A 16,850-nucleotide genomic window follows, 5' to 3' on the forward strand; every position below is an offset into this window, starting at 1 on the left:
CCGCATTGTAAGAGGAAAAATAATATGCAGACCCAGAGGTAGAAAAAGAGAAACAACACAGAAATGTGATTTTTATAGCATTTTAGAAACTATTAAACGGGAAGACAGTGCAAACTGCTGCTTTAAATGTCCCTGACCCCAAGACTGTGAGCTGGGATATTTTAAATCTTTTTCACCTGTGGAGAAAAGCAGTCAGGAAAAGTATAGCCTAGAATGCATAAGCAGCATTTGAGACTTAAGAGCTTGAGAGATAAGTAGGTCCCCACATTTTGATACGAACTTTTTCTCCTTCTGTGTGCTAACTGCAAATTTTGTTTGGTACAATCTCGTCACAACTGTGGCGTGACTGTTTATTTTAATCTACCATATTTGCTTTATTTTAAATAATTTTTCATAATCAGCTAGAATAGTATATTATATCTAATCAAAATATAAAGTTTCTAGTAATAGGCTTGCTTTTTGCTAACTTTTGGTTACTTTTCTTTTTCAGAAAATTGATGTTACTAATAAAGCTGTAGCAGAGCTTCTGTCAAAATCCACAGAGTATCTTCAGCCAAATCCAGGTAGGGTAGAGAAAGTAGGTGTCAGATTTTGCTAAACACTATCTTGTTACTCAGAAATTCATCCTAGGTGGATAAAAGCTAATTAGGTCATTATTGTGAAGCTTCTGGATGTCTAGAGACCCTCAGCGGTGCGTACAATGAACTGTACTGTACAATGGAACTATAAAGTTTACATGCAGCAAGTCTGACCTGCAATGCAGCTTACAACACACAATGTTGGTCTTACTGGGCGCATACATACAGGTTGTGCGTGCATGACGTGTCTTGGATGGCCTGGGACGGCAATACAGCACCTGTGTTATTTATGCTGGATTTCCTGGAGTGGGATATAGATCCCTCAAGTAAAGAGAATGCCAGCATTTTTTTTAGTAGAGATATAAAAGACTGTTGAATTTAACTCGTGCTCAAGGTCTCAGTGGATTTTGGGTAGTCAGTTAATAGAAGCTTCTCAAATTTTAGTTTAAGAAACTAGAAAGGGTACATGTTTACATTTACAGTTGGTCACAAAGATTAGATGTTAAGAGCTTGATGGACTGTCCAAACCAACTGCTGGAAGGACCTTCATTTTTTTGACAACTGTCTGACTGAATTTACATTTAGTAGCTACACCAAGGACTTCAGAGATGGTCTTAATTTCAAACAGTTCTGGGTGCCTTATGAGATGCATGTCCCTGGATAAGTTTAATAGGTTGTTAATGTCTACAGAAGAAACATTAAATGGTTTGTGTCTACAAAACGATGGTAGTATTCAACCCTTTACTAAGGCCCAGCTAGGGTGTTCAAAATGCAGCTAGTCACCATGGTCCACATTCCTTAGGAATACTCTACCCATGGCTATCACTGTGTTGAAGACGTTGTTGAGAAGTAATGGTAAGGAGTAGATTAGAAAAACATTCCAAGAATTGCATGGTTTTGTCATGATATGTGCAGGCTACCAATAAGTTACTAATTTTTATTTACCCAGCCTTTCTGCAGAATAAAGTCTTACTGTCTTGAATAGTGAAAGCAAGAAAAAAGCAGGGAAAGAAGTTCTGTAAAGCTCTCACAAACAAGAGCATTAAAATGGCTTCGTCTGTGCTTGTATCCACTTTGTGTTTGCTATCTGCAGTGCTTTTAATAGAGGAATCCACAAAGAAAAATACCCAAGGGAATGTGAATATTGGTGAATATCAGCAGAAGGCGATAAGCACTCCCACTATATAACTGCCTGGAGAGATGATGCCCACTCAGCTGGGAATAAAACAGTTTCATGTGACCCATACTGTTGCATGGAATCTTACTTCAGCATTGACTATGAAGTACTGACAACTAAAAGTTTACGGGTCTACAGGCTAACTTAGTGACTTGCTTCATGAGGTTGTTTGTTAAATAATTTATTGCTTTATATTAATTAAAAAAAATGTTCTGTCTTTTTTGTTGTTGTTCATGTTCTTATTAGCATACAGGGCCAAGCTGGGAATGCTGAACACTATGTCAAAGATCAGGGGACAAGTTAAAACCACAGGCTACCCTCAGACAGAAGGACTCCTAGGAGACTGCATGATACGGTATGGCAGAGAGCTTGGCGATGATTCTATGTTTGGTGAGTTTGTGTACCTCCTTTGAGAATATTTCAGTATAAAGCTCTTCACAGAATATTACTCAGTGAAAAACTATGTAAATAGCTGATCCAGGTAAGAGGGAAAGCTAAGTACAGTGATTAGGGAATGATTGATATAATAATATACGTTGCTTCTACATATTTGTCTGCCTCTGTTGCAGGTAGATTGTTACTATTGCTGTCTCTAAACATTTTAGTTTCTGACTTGCCAAAGGTAAATCATTTAGATCCTTTGATGCAATGCATTTTTTTTTAACCTTTAGATAAAAATGGTTACCCTATATCCAAGAGTTAAATTAACGGAAAAAAAATCTTGGGGGGGTGGAGGGGGTGGAGGAACTGTGGGTGCTTTTGGCATCTTTGTGCTTTGGAGCAATGCTTCTCAGATACGCATTTTCTTGTTTTTGTGAAGATCCACTCCAGCTTGGCCATGCTACAATTCTTTGGTAAATCAAATATTACCTATTTCCTCTGAAAATATGCTGAAACTTCACGGCCAAAATCTTGACAGAGGCATTGCTTGCTGAGCATGCACAATGTGTGGGCTTGACTGGAATAAACTTGAAGAACTGTCACAGAGCTACACAGTGGGTGTTTTTTGATACAGCTGGGATTAAGAGGGAAACTACAAGAAATGTACATGAGAAAAGGAGAGTCCCATATTTGGGAAAGAACACAGACTAGGGCTACAGGGCTCTGGCTTGGGCTAGGACTGTGTGCAGAAGCCAAATTCAGAACTGGCTGACTTCTTTCTGCCCTGTTGTTAAGATCTGCAGTTCCACACACAAAGGCCATTCTCTAAGTAGTAACAGCTACGTAGGCCTAGGAACCTAGGACTCAAAAAACCCAAGGAGGTGCTGTATAGGGGAAGATGTTGATGCTGCAGAATATACTGTAGAGCAAAATATTCCAGTTCTAATTTTCTGTAGGAAAAAATCAAGTGCATAATTTACATTATTTTTTTACTTTTCAACATCCTACAGCAGATACAAAGATACCTACTTGAAAGAGCTGTATCATAAGACACATTTTTTGTTTTACATATATTGAGATATAAGTAGCATATTCTTTACCATAGGCCTTGCACTACTGGATGCTGGTGAAAGCATGAAGCAAATGGCAGAAGTGAAGGACTCACTTGATATTAATGTCAAACAAAATTTCATTGATCCTCTACAGTTATTGCAGGACAAAGATTTAAAAGAGATTGGGGTAAGTTTTCCAGGGTAAAGCTTCATTTATCAATAATCAAAGTCAATCAAACACCAATTCTCTGAGTGTTTTCTATGGAAGCAAAAAAGGAAATAAACTTCACTGCATTTAAGCTTCTGTTTCTAGCAAAATAGTGATGAAATCTGCTTAGAAACAATGTCTGGCTATTTCCCTCCATTGTCTAACTTGCTCAGTTTGCCATATTGCCTGTATATTCAGTGCAAGAAGGATAGTGAAGAAAATTGTACTCTGTATTTTTCTGTTCCTTTATTTTAACTGACATTTTTTATTAATTGTTCTGATCATGTGAGTGGGCCGTGATTTACTGTGACTGATTATCCTGTCTTGCCACCTCTCTCTGCCAGCCTAAGGCTGTTTATTATAGAGGCGGAATGTGATTGTTGAAGAAAGCTATTCAGGGCAATCACAGAATGATCTCAAAAGTGCCTTAAAATGTTGAGTGCCATATTCCACTATGGAAAAAATATAAGATGCTGAGGAACATATTTTAACCTTTAAAGTTAGGTTTTTCAGTGCTTTTGTTTACAAAATGACAATTCAAAAGAAAGCCAGGCAGTCTCTGTCTGAGTCTGATTCCAATAGACTTGGGTAATAAGCAAGTTAATTCCCTGATGAAATGCAGAAAAGAAAGTTGTTTTATTTATTTACATGTATGTAGAAAGCAGAGCAAAAAGCTAGTAATAATGCCTTGATGTCTATAGCTGTCTCCTATGATACAGAATTGTTTTCAGTTGTCATTCTTCTCCACTGATAAAAAGAAATTTTTTGATGTTAGCTTTAATGAGCATTTTGTACTGTCACTTTGAGTCCGTTCTATAAGTCTGTCAATCCCATGATTTTTGGCAACAGAAAAACTTGTATAGTGATGTCAGTTAGAAGTGTCAGGTTGACACCTAACAAAGAAAGCAAGAACATAAGATTTGTTGGAATACTGCTTATGGAATGAGAAGGGAAAATAACTCTGACTGTTGGCTGTCATATTGCATATAATTCAAGAGGTGAAATTAATTTAAGTATAGAACACAGGGGGCACTTTTGGATTTTCTAAATTAGAAGCAGGATCCAATGTTAGGCGTTGCACATTTAATAAACTCCATCCCATGATCTAGGTGCCTAAAATTACCAAATCAGGGTAGCCAGTTCCCCAGGTCCTACCAGATGACTATTTAAAGTCTACACAACTTAAAATTTAATTCACGTATGCAGTCCCAGACGTACCTGATGCTTCTTAGATCAAAGGGATGGACTGGATAATCTCTGAGCTTGGCATTTCTTTTGATTCTGCATATCCCTGTAATTGCATCCAACTGAAACTTCCTTAAATCACTATGTGTTTGTATGGGCCTGTCCCATTTGGACCTCCACCTAAATGTTCTGTCTTATTTAGCATCATTTGAAGAAACTAGAAGGTCGTCGTTTGGATTATGATTATAAAAAGAAACGTCTTGGAAAGATACCAGATGAAGAAGTTAAGCAAGCAGTAGAAAAATTTGAAGAGTCAAAGGAACTAGCTGAAAGAAGCATGTTCAATTTCTTAGAAAATGATGTAAGTCTGTCCTGCTTTTTTGTTTGCTGCAGTATATCCAGGTGGGAAATGTGTGTGGGGTTGGATAAAGTTTGACCCATCCTTCACAGGCAACAAGGACTGAAGGCAGAGAATGTACCTTTTTCCTTGTCTCTGAGAGGAACGTTATGTACAGCAGTGCATGGGAGTACTCAAGAATTCAGCAAGGTCTTCTGGAGATACAATTGCGCAGACAAGGTTGACACAGACATCTCATGTAGCTTTATTATCTATGAGCAATGAACTGCCTGAGAGCAGAATACAGGGAGATCAGGAGGAAGGAGAAGCCAGTCGCAGACCAGCTGCTTAAAGCATGAGCAAGAGATATGTACCCAGTGCTAAGAGCACTGAGTGCAGGAGCAGCTCACTTAACACACAAAACTTTGCTGCTGCTTTGAAGGATCTGGATAATTTTGGCTCTAAAAATCACAACTATAGCTTGGCTGTAAATATTGCTGCATAGAGCTTATGTGGGTTATGCTGAAGTACTTGGACATTGGCTCAGATTTGAAGTCCACCATGAAATTATGTCTTAAAAATGAGCAACTGTGGTGATTTGTGATAATCCTTTCTTCAGTGCTTATACAGCAGAATAGCAGGATGTGCTATCCCATATAGTCATAGAATTATATGAAAAGAGAGGTGGAAGGGTGCTTAAAAGGACATTTTGCTATCTGTAAGTAGGACACACAATATTAGTTTCTTTCTTACGAGTGGGTGTCAGGTTTTTTGTTTGTTTTATTATTTGGAATATGAAAGACAAAAGAAATTACTTGGTTTTGCAGAGATTTCTCTGTTAGACAGTATTAGCCCCAGTCAAGTTAAAACAGAAATAGGAAGACAGGGTCTATTCCAAAACTTTCTGTTCTGTAGATACGTTATCACAGAAACCATGCTTAAAAAGCAAGAAATGTGCTGTCTCCTGGGAGCAAACTGCAGAAAGGGGGAGCTGTTAAGTGGGACCATTTACCTGCAGACAACTTCTGTCTCTGACTACCTGTGTAATGGCCAGCTACAAACTAGCCAGTAGCTCTTAAACTGCTTGTGAGTGGGACACATTCATTACAGCAGTGCATAAGTCCATAACCCCTTGCTGTTATACCAGAACAAGTTATATTAAGGCTGCAAAAAATTAACATCTTCTATCAACAATTTCAGCACGCTCTTCCATGGTAGACTCTACCAGTTGGCCAGCTGTGGTGTATGCATTTTATAGTTCTTCTTTGCATAAGCAGCTGAGAAATGTTTCAGACATTTATCATTAGCCAAAGCACCAAAGCAAAGATGAAGCAGTGTATGGAATAGTGACTTACCTAAGCCACAAGATCAGGAACAACTGACTAGTATAACTGATTCTGCCTTTGGGAGGGAGGTGAAGTGGTTGTCCCTTTGATGTCTTTCTCCTCTTTCTATTGTTTCTGTTTAAAGAAAACTGTGCTGTTTCTCTTCCATTTGCCATGCTGACCCAATTTCTCTCCTGTCCTCAAACTTCTCATTACAGCCTTCTTGTCTAAGCTGAGTCTTTCTCACCAGATTTGCATAGATAGTAATTGCAGTCACTTCCTTCCTGTCCTTCCCAATTCTCCATATGTCTCCCTTTCTTGGCCTTCTTGCCCTGCAATCTCAATGCTCTGGTCCCCAGCCATCTTGCCAGGTGCCTCACCCAGACTCAGTCCTGATCCACATCTCTTTCTATTTTTTTTTTTTTTTTTTTTTTTGCACAGCTAGTTCCAGACCTCCCACACAGACACTTTTCTATGCACTTCTTATCAGATCCATCTTCCTGCCTTTCCCACTCAGCCAGTCTCAGGCTCCTCTAGCTAAGTGGCTTTTAGTCCCTCAGGTCTCCCTGGCTCCTTCCCAGTCTCTCTCTCTTTCTTCTCCTAATCCCCAGTTCCATATTCTTCCTGGCTCTTACTCATCTTGTCTGGACATTCCTTGTCTATCCATTTTCTCTGACTGCTCCATCCAAACCCCAGGCACATTGTGCATTATCCTCAGCTGGTTTACATTACTCTCTCTTGACTTTGATGGAATTGTATCAGCTGTTAATTTGGTTCTGTGCGTTTCATTTCTGTATGCTATGTGACAATGTTTGGCTCTCTTGGAATCCCAGAAGAATTTCTAATAATCTTTTTAACTGAGTAAAAGCAGATGAAGTATAGCATAAAATTACCATGGGTCCATAAAACATTTGCAGAAAGTTTACTCAGACACCTTCTTGTGATCCAATGTCTGAAGACATGGTGGAATGGGAACATGTCAGGCTTCTTGGGTTCTGTCGTCTTAATGAGGTCTTAAAGGAAGAGGACAAATAAATATTTGGTAATGTTCCATCACAGATCACAATACAGATTGAATTTTTTAGTTTGTGTTACAGTAATGGGAATGAGATTTTTTGCTACCTCGTGAATAAAAGGTTTTTTGTTGTTGTTGTTGTTGTTTTCTTCTTTTTTCTCTTTCACATCCTCCCTTTACCCCAGCATTCATGTTTTTGAGTGATTGGCTGATATTTCTTCAATCCAAGTAGGTTTGGGTAATAGTAGGTAAATCATGTTTCATTTATTGGTTTATAAAATGCTGCCATCTAGTGAGGTAACTCCACACAATTTCAGAACTGCAGTTTGTAAACATCACTAATAAACGCTAATGGGGCTGAGTCACAACAGTTGTCGCAATGTAACTTCTCCTAACATTGCTGATTAGAAAAGCCCCACTTTCACCTGCTAAGGGGTCATGTCCTCTAACTGTTTCAGGCTCTGGTGTTGACAGACAGCTGGCTTGGAAGTAGAAAGCAAAAGGGATTTGCACATTGTGAAAGGAAATGACTCAAGGACCCAGCCCTGAGTTAGTGAACTAGAAGTTGCACCTCAGTTTTGTTCAGGTTCCAACTGGCAATTTATTTGATAGAATCACATATGCTCTTTTTCAACAGTCCCACAAAGTATCATTGTCTTTTGAGATACCAGGTCTGTTTTGAATGAAGTGTTTGTTTATCTTTCAGCTGAATGTACTGCAGGCTCCTTAAAACTATTTTCCTCTCTATATTTCAGGTAGAACAAGTTAGCCAGTTGGCTGTGTTTGTAGAAGCAGCGCTAGATTACCATAAACAATCCACAGAAATTTTGGAGGATCTGCAGAGCAAGCTGCAAAACCGGTAAGGCTGAACCCATGAGAAAATGTTGAACCTCTTTTGCAGCTCAGGTTCATGAATGTGAAACGTCGCTGAAGCAACAGATCTTGTAGCACCACCTCACAGATGTGCTCTTGGTGTGCTTTACTGGACTTCATTGCTTTAAACCATTGCCACCTGGCAACTTCTTGCTGCACTGTGAGCCTTTAATGTACCGCAAGATCTGCCCAGAAAGCTTTGACTGTGTGCAGAATCCCTCGCTCACATCTGCGGAGGTTAATCAGGACAGCCTCCATTTGTTTGTAGGTTTACTTAAACTTGCATACTTTCTGAACTGTGTTTGGGAGACTGCTGAGAAGTTGGCATATTTTCACTGAGATTACGGGGTATAACAAAACTCTGCAGCAAAGTAAGGGAATTGCCAGCTGGCTAGGAACACGACTGTGGTGAATGTACTTGTGAAAGGCCCAGATACTTCGTGTCATACTAATAAAAAAAAAAACACGCTGCTGTCATTGATTTGGTGTACGTCACCCAGAGAACAAACAGAAAACAGGAGACCAAAATGACTTGCGGACCACTATAGTGTAGCCTAACATTACAGTCACAGAGTCTGGATAACTCTGTGGGGATTTTTATTTGGGTAGATGTGGTGGCTGTGAGTATCACACAGGAGCAGCTGTGCCTGTGTGCCCTGCCCCAAGAGCCAGAAGGCCAGTGAGATGAGGAGTTCTCAGCTGGGAACTGTGCATACAGGAAGAGGTACTAAGATGGTTTTGCTGACCAAATGGTTGTTTCCCGTTTTTTTCTAATAAAAAAGGCACTGTTTGAGATGCAGTCCCTGGGCCTCTGTCCTGGCTGGGTTTCTGCATATGTCATGTACAGTAGAGCTTTCCAGATAGCTCATTCCTGGAACTTCTGCTGAACTCAGTGGCAGCTGTGGATGCTCAGCACTTCTCAGACTCAGGCTGTTAAGCTTTACGCCTCTGTCAGCAGGACCACAGCATTAAATAAAATAAGGACTTACTGAAATTCAAATATTGCATTAGAATTGAACAGTTTTAAGCAAATAATACGTATATGCCCCTGCCTCAGGGGGGGGAGGGGGAAACACAACACAAAACAAAACACATAAAACAAACAAACAAACAAAAAAAACAGCAAGAGGGTTTTTTCCCACTTCTCAAATGCAAAAGCACAGACCCTAGATGGAAACTCCATAAGTATTTGTTCCTTCAAGTAAATCTCTTGCTGCTCTTCTCTGTGTTCTAGAATAAATGTAGCATCTAGTCGGCCTAAACGTGAATTTAAGCCAAAGCCTGTAATAACTGCAACCCTGGAAATTGGTGATAATCAGCAGCACAATGGGATTGCATATAGCTCTTCCATAAAATCATCAGGTAAGCCTGTGGCCACAGAAATAATGAGTTGGTGGGTGTTTTACCAGATTGTTGCTTGTACTGTGAGAATGATGGATACATGAGGCATCAGTATCCATGTATTTGCCTCCCATTTGTTTCCCAGATTTGGAAGTGGAATTGTGAAGCAGGTTTCCTCTCAGCGATCTTTCACCATCCAAAATTTAGGTGTGGCATTCTGCTTGGTCTTTTAGGTTCTCTGTATTGCCACTGAGGGTGGGAGGAGAGAGAGGGAGAGTCAGTTGCAGAAAGCAGTTCATGTCTTGAAAAGACAGATGCCTAAGGTGGGTGTGTTACATCACTGTATGGAACATCTCCAGATGCTCATTTCTCTCCACAGTCTATTAGACCATAAAGGATCAGCACAGGATCTTGACTATTAACCACGTAAAATTCAGAAAGATTACTCCCAGCCTTACTAATTTTATTTTATTTTTTATTAATATATTTTATTTTAATGGCCCTAAAATACATGCCAAAGTGCGTGCATTTTTGAACCAAAGTTCTCAGGTACCCATTACTGTGGGAGTAGGATCCCTTCTTGTGGTTAGATCCCGATTCCACACACACACACAAAAAAAAAAAAAGAACAACTGATGAAAGCCCTTGAAAGTTGTGGGAATGGTAATAATTACTAAGGTTACTACTCACTGAAATAACTTTTTCTCGTCTCATACTTTCCTTCATCTCATGAATACTTTTTTTCCTTATCTCCTTTGCCTACAGCGAGTGATGAGAGACCAATAACAAAACACAAAAGACAATAATATGCAAAGAAAAGAGCATGAAAAAGCCAGTTTTTTTCCATAAACATTATTTGTAAGGAAAATAGAGAGGAGGCAGTGAGCCTAAAGTTTCCTTCTCTATTTGGCATGAGATCTAGGATCTTTTTCTGAAGCCTTTTTCTTTTTTTTTTTTGTTTTTTTTTTTTGTTCTTGTTTGTAACTTTCTGGTTTCCTCTTCCTTCCAGTCTTTCTTCTTTTTAAAGATTATTGCGAGAGAAAGAAGAGGACTAAAGGTGAAAGAATAAAGCTTAGAGCTGTAACTTCATGTTCCTTCTTGAGTATTTAATTTTCTTGCACTCTGCTTCAAAATAAGGCTATTACACAATCCATAGTGAAGGGGATTGCAATAGATTGGCGGCATAAATCCACCCAGCAAGATCCTGTCCCTCATTTTGTTTCTTTTGTGCTTCAGGGTACTTGAAGGTATGTTAGTGAAGCTCCCCATGCTGCCTGAATAACAAGACAGTAATTTTGTGTTGCTGTTGAACATGGGATTGAGGGAGATAACTCCTCCTTTTTTTGCGCGTTCCTCTCAATTCAGACCACTGGTTCTTAAGACATGGTGCAAGCACACATTTCATTCAAATCCCTGCAAATGTGTGCAGCAATGCATAAATTTGTAAGTTTCTAGTTATTTTCACAGCACATCTGGATGAAAGCAGCAAAAACAAGGCAACCTTTATTAAGAATCCAGTATAAAATTACTAGTCCCCTATCAATTACTTGTCAAGTTATATAAGCTTTTTTTCTGCTTTACATGTGCAGCGGAGACAGGAGACTTAGATTCAGCATTTGTACATTAACTAGTATGTCAAAACCGAGATAAAGCAGTACACACCTTACAGTGGTTTATAATCGTGATGGGAGTGATCCAAGATGTCCTTTAAAGGTAATCAGTCCAGCCTTTAGGCAAAAGACAGGTTAGATGACTTCTCAAGGTTGTTTCCAGCCTACTTAAAGAAAAAAAAAAAAAAAAAGGTGGTTTTAATAAGCTAAAATTCAGTGAATGAACTGAAAAATAAATGACCACTGCTTACGAAGGTAGGGAAGGAGTGAGGCACTTCTATTCATTGACTACTCCATCAGCTGCTTGCATATCATTAAATGATGGATTTTCACTTACTGCTTGGCTCACTCAGTACTATCAGAATGGAAAAGAAAACCATGAAAGAGATAAAGAGGAGGGATAGGAAAAAATCAGTAACAGTTGCTATGATTAATGTGAATAATATCAGAAAGACATATACAGGACATCATATGTAGTACTTAGAACATCTGTAATATTTTTTTCCTCCTGAAGAAGGTGTCGTTGTGGATGCTGTGCTTACCTCCTGAGCAGGTACAATAAGAAGTGAAATCATTGTTTGTTTTCCTTTTTCTTCCTGTTCAGTACTCAAAAGTTACCTATATGAATTTCTGTGGAATTACAGTGGAGTGAATATGCCTTGCTTGTAAATGGGAAAACCTTCCTGTTCCTGTTTAAAATCATGAAACAGATTTGATTTATGGTTTGTGGTTTAGAAATGCAAACCAGGTGGCTCTAAGCAAAACACTGGTAAATGTTTTAAGGTCTCCAAGTGATAGAGGGATAGCATCATGATCGCTTTCTTCTTTCACTTGGAAAACTTTTTTTGTCCTACACAAGCACTTTTGTGCTTAATTTTCCCTGTTTACACATTGACTCTGTCAAAATGTAGAGCTTTAATTTCACCTATGCTGTCACTCAGTGTAACTACTATCTTAGCATTAGTGAGCCCATGGAAATCAACAGGGCAGTTCAAAGTAAGCTGTGATAATTCAGCACAACTACCACAATCCTGTTTTGAGTGTTGAAATGGCTTTTCCTGTGTTTCACCATAGCTTTCTAGGTTAAGTATCAGCTTCTTGGAGCAGTTAATGGTATTTTCCTTTGTACAGTTCCTGACACATGGGAATTATATAGTACTAATGACTTGCATACATTTGCAGGACTAGAATCACTGAAACATCTTTTTCATGTTGTACATTATTTAGCTACTTTGATTAAGCACAGATAACAAATCTGTATTTTTGTTCTAATTTATTGTTATCCTCATTAATCAGTTGAAGCTATAAGCGTCATCTGGTTCATCTTAAAACTCTTAAATGCTGTGTTACATCATGCCTTTCATTCTTTTTGTTTGTCAGGTTTGACTATGATATGAACTAATTGGGTCTGGTTGCCACGTGCTGCAGTTTAACACAAGCATCTAAATGTTTACACACTTCAGCTGTGAGGAATACTTGGACTAATTAACTTAGCAAGCTTCCAGTTTGTGATTATTAAAGTATAATTCTGCAACCATATGTATACATCGTGGTATAGAAGATTAAGAGTAGGTGCAGGAATGGGCAGTAACTCCCTTTGGAAATACAACAACAGCAATGAAAAACATTGAATGTCCTGGTTTCATCCTGTAATGCTTCAGAAGTCACAGACAGATGATGCTTAACCTACCTTCTGGTGTTTTTTCCATTTGTGCTGTCAAGGTTTAAGAGATGTAGACACTATGACAAGACATTTTTGAATGTGTGACAATGAAGCGTGACAATTTAGCTCCACAATGGCAGAAATTAAGGAGGTGGGTGTAGTGTTGCAAGTAAACATAAAACCTCCTTGCAGGAAGAAAAGGTTGTACTTCTTTAGCTTAAGCCTCTGCAACAGTAGAAGACGTGCAAGTATTTAATAGACAGGAAAAGGCTGGAGTCATGTCACCAATTCTGTGATGTTAAGCAGTGTGTGTTGCAGATTGTCAGGCAATGCTGCCCCCATCACCTTTGTCAGGGAAGCTTTGTCTCATCGGGCTGTACAGTAGCAGCAGCTGCCTGACTCTAATGAAGTCTTTGACTGATCCTACAGCCTGGAGTGAAAGCGGTTGTACTGGCTGTGACCATTATTTTAAAATCTTTCCAGGCTGCCAGACACTTTTCAGTTCTTTGGAGCTTAAAATGAACCAAATGTGATCCATCTCATATCAGGTACCTTACTGTCAGAAATTAACTGGCTTGCAATAGTAAATTAGCCCCATCAGAGCAGCTGGTGAAGGCTAGGAACTTTGTCAATTATTCAGAGCGCTGCCTTCTGCTGTTGACAGTTCTAGTGAGTTGGTATCAGTTCTACCTTGGCAAAGACTCTGAAAATAACTCAGCTATTTTTGAATGCAGTCAGTCCATTTTTGTTGGAAAACCGTGTCTCATCTTATTCTCTGTGCATGGACTGTTTCAGCAAAAATATGCCCAGAACCAAGCTTTTGCCTGGGCCATTGAATTAGAGTAGCCGTAATTCAGTTTGTTCTTGTTAAACTTTGTTGTTACCCCATGCCTTCCCCGAGCAGAGAAATAGTCCAGCTTTGTTACAGCAGTATCCCAGGGAGGCTGGCTGAAGGGGCGCTTTGTGTTGACAGCTCTTTCCCATTGTTATAAAATAGAAAAGAGCTTTTATTTCTAAAGGATGGAACGTGTCCACAAAACAGAAAATTAATTCCCACTTCCCAGTTGTAACACCAAATATTACTCATGTATATATTTGTCAATTAAAAAGATGCTTTCACCCATCCTCATCTACTGATCACCAGAATAGTTGTCTTGTCAACTTGTTTCCTAAAAGATTTCCGATCCCTGTTGCTAGAAAATACCAGAACAATTACTTTTCAGTAGTTGCCTACAAATTACCATGATTTGCAGATTAAAATGTACAACATGCATTTTTAACATCTTAGCTATTTTATCTGTATTGCATTAACATTGGGTGCATATTTGCCCAAACAAAAGTTACTGTTTGGGCTGACTACGTGATCAGCCTGTGTGATAGGTTGGAGAGAGAGCTAAGACAAAAAACTTGAGTTGTGGCAATGTTGCAAATGAGACAAGCAGAATAACTTCAGGGGTTTAATTGCTTTAATTGAAGCACTGGAAGACTGAAGAGTTGTTCGTCATGCTGTAATGTATTTTACTGCTGTGTATGTGGTAGCAGCATGAAGTCTTTTTCCCTGTTCTTCATTTATAAACATACTACAACTTAGCAGAATTTTACTTCAATATGCTGCATGTATTATTAAAAATCTGTTATGGTTGAGCATCTGTTGAACCTCTGGCTAGTCCTTGCCCACAGAGCTGAGCTTTACAATTTGAACATTGGATTACATTTTATTAGAATAAGCTCTTATTCATAAGTACGAATAAAGGAATGTTACGTATAGGTCTCTATGCTAGAGATCCAAGCCAGTCAACGACCTCTTTATGAGAATCTTTAAAAAGACAGCTGTATTGATAAGGTAACTTTTGGTAATGGTGATTGTTTTCTACTTTAAATTATATTTGTTTTCCTGCAAATATATTCACTCACTACTGTGTTTGCATATGGTAATATTAATATTTTAAGAGTAACTTGGCATGAAGATCGTTATAGTAGGACATCAGCAAACAGTGTAAGTCACAAGAACAGCTGGGTGCTGTATCGGTAGGGCTGCTGTTTGTTTTCATCTGTAAGATAGTTTGATAGCCACCACCATTACTAACATAAATGTCACTTTAGTTCAGACGAAGGACATGTATAGCAAAAGATTTGAACACACAGACTCAGGGAGCAGTAACCCAGAAATGACCATCACTGCTTAAGCAAGGTGAGCTAATGCAGGAGCTCCTGCAAATGCACAGGTGTGTGGAAATCCAGCTGGCTGCCTCCAGGCTGTTAGTGTGTGTGTGTGTAGGACAGATGGAGCCCCTGCACTCTGAGAGGTATTCCTGCAGTGGCAGTGTGCTGCAGTGCAGTATGTTTAAATGATTATTTGTCACTTCTCCTGTTGACTTTTCCACATCCACGTATCCTACCCTTCCAGTTCTTCTGGCCATTGCTCCAAAGAGACCACACTAGTTTTGACAGCTGTGATTGCTTGAACTATTAGTTTTGCTTATCCTTTGCAAAGGGAATGCAACTAGGAACAGAAATCAAGTAACATCTGAACTTGAGGGAGGAACAGAATTATGTTTTAAAATAGTAGTAATCACCAGTATTATATGTAGAAGGACCAGATGTTAATTGGTAAAAGCAATAGTAAAACTGTTTGGGGGAAAAAAAAAGACAGTTTATTTTGACCTGTTATTGTCATGCTTAGTGGCTAGTGGGATGCTATAAAGCTCTTTTAATGCTTGCTTGTTTGTTTCTGTCACTGGGGCAGGTTCTTCAGTGCACATGGATCAGCCTTGCTGCCAAGCTCTCTATGACTTTGAACCAGAAAATGAAGGCGAGCTTGGGTTTAAGGAAGGGGACATCATAACTTTGACCAATCAGATCGATGAGAATTGGTATGAAGGGATGTTAAATGGAGAGTCTGGCTTCTTCCCCATTAATTATGTTGAAGTGATGGTACCCTTGCCTCAGTGATTGTGTCATTCAAGCTGTGAACATGATTTCATGACTGAAATGGATTCACAAATGTGCTGTCAGTGTGGCATTCTGTGAAAGCCTTGCTATTTGACTGACTTACTGACTTTTGTATGCGTCTTTTTAAAATGTATTTATTTTATATTCAAAAAAAATTTACCTTCCCTGACTCCATCAACCTGCAAAAAAACCCATACCCAGTTTTTTTGCTTTGTGCCTTGAAGATCACTGTATGAGGTGTTTACTGGTAGCTCACTGTTGCTCCAAAAATGCGTTTCTTTGCTATTATTGTATGTTTTTTTTTTTTAATCTTCAGCTGCGATGATTTTACTATTGAAAACCATTTTAAAAAATACTGTAAGTGAAGCTAACTGTAACCAGTTCCTAAGTTACTGATGTCATTGCGCTCTTCTCATCAATCACACTGTAATTTATTGTGAACAAGTTAATCCACGTTTCACATTGTATGTTGACAAAAGGCAAAGTGATTGTTGTCAATATTACGATGTTGTTGTACTAAGTACAAGTTCTCAGAATCAAAAATTCCTATACTTTGCTGACCAAACTTAATAAATATTTCTGTGGGATAAGAACAGTGCTTGCTACTTCTGTTCCTATAGTTCTGGCATCCATTTCTGAACTAGAGGCTCATTCTTGTTATGTAAATAAAATTTTAGTGAAAAAAATACTACATTAAAAATGCATGAGAAAAGCCAAACTATTAGTTTTATGACACCTTGGCCACTGGAGCTTTAATAATCTTTCTCTCTTGTCCCTGATTGTGTAACATTCATAATGTCCATTAAAATTTTCTTATAGCAGGAGAATAAGAGAAAAATTCCTTTGAACTAAACATGAGCTGATCCTAGCACCACAGAGCTTGCATAGACCTCTACTGAGATAAATGGGTAAGTATCATTAGTACCTGTTACAAACAAATGAAAAGTCACTAACACTTCTGCTTTTGTTTATTTATTTTGAAAGAATAAAGAAGAGATAAAAAAACAAATGCTATAATGAAAACATACAAAAAAAGGCCTCAAAATGAAGGACAGACAGACTCAGGCTTAAGTACTATAAAAATGAAGATTGAGTTGTTTTGTGTTAGCCTTTTCCATCTTTGCTCAGTAAATATGGCTGTAGTAATGACCAA

The 16,850-nt window shown here is 38.6% G+C and overlaps 1 protein-coding gene across 2 annotated transcripts in view; it reads left to right on the forward strand.

Moving 5' to 3' along the window:
- Positions 1–16,290, forward strand: part of SH3GL3 (SH3 domain containing GRB2 like 3, endophilin A3) — a 60,067-nt gene extending 43,777 nt beyond the window's left edge. For both annotated transcript variants that reach the window (XM_072043449.1, XM_027466454.3), the window contains 7 exons: positions 491–563; positions 2,002–2,145; positions 3,242–3,375; positions 4,784–4,942; positions 8,014–8,117; positions 9,366–9,493; positions 15,492–16,290. In XM_072043449.1, the coding sequence (XP_071899550.1) occupies positions 491–563; positions 2,002–2,145; positions 3,242–3,375; positions 4,784–4,942; positions 8,014–8,117; positions 9,366–9,493; positions 15,492–15,697 (948 nt within the window). In that variant the 3' untranslated portion in view covers positions 15,698–16,290. The remainder of the gene's footprint in view (positions 1–490; positions 564–2,001; positions 2,146–3,241; positions 3,376–4,783; positions 4,943–8,013; positions 8,118–9,365; positions 9,494–15,491) is intronic.
- Positions 16,291–16,850: the final 560 nt, after the last annotated feature.

The sequence above is a fragment of the Anas platyrhynchos genome, chromosome 11 (genome assembly GCF_047663525.1).
Source record: "Anas platyrhynchos isolate ZD024472 breed Pekin duck chromosome 11, IASCAAS_PekinDuck_T2T, whole genome shotgun sequence".
Classification (NCBI taxonomy): Eukaryota; Metazoa; Chordata; class Aves; order Anseriformes; family Anatidae; genus Anas; species Anas platyrhynchos.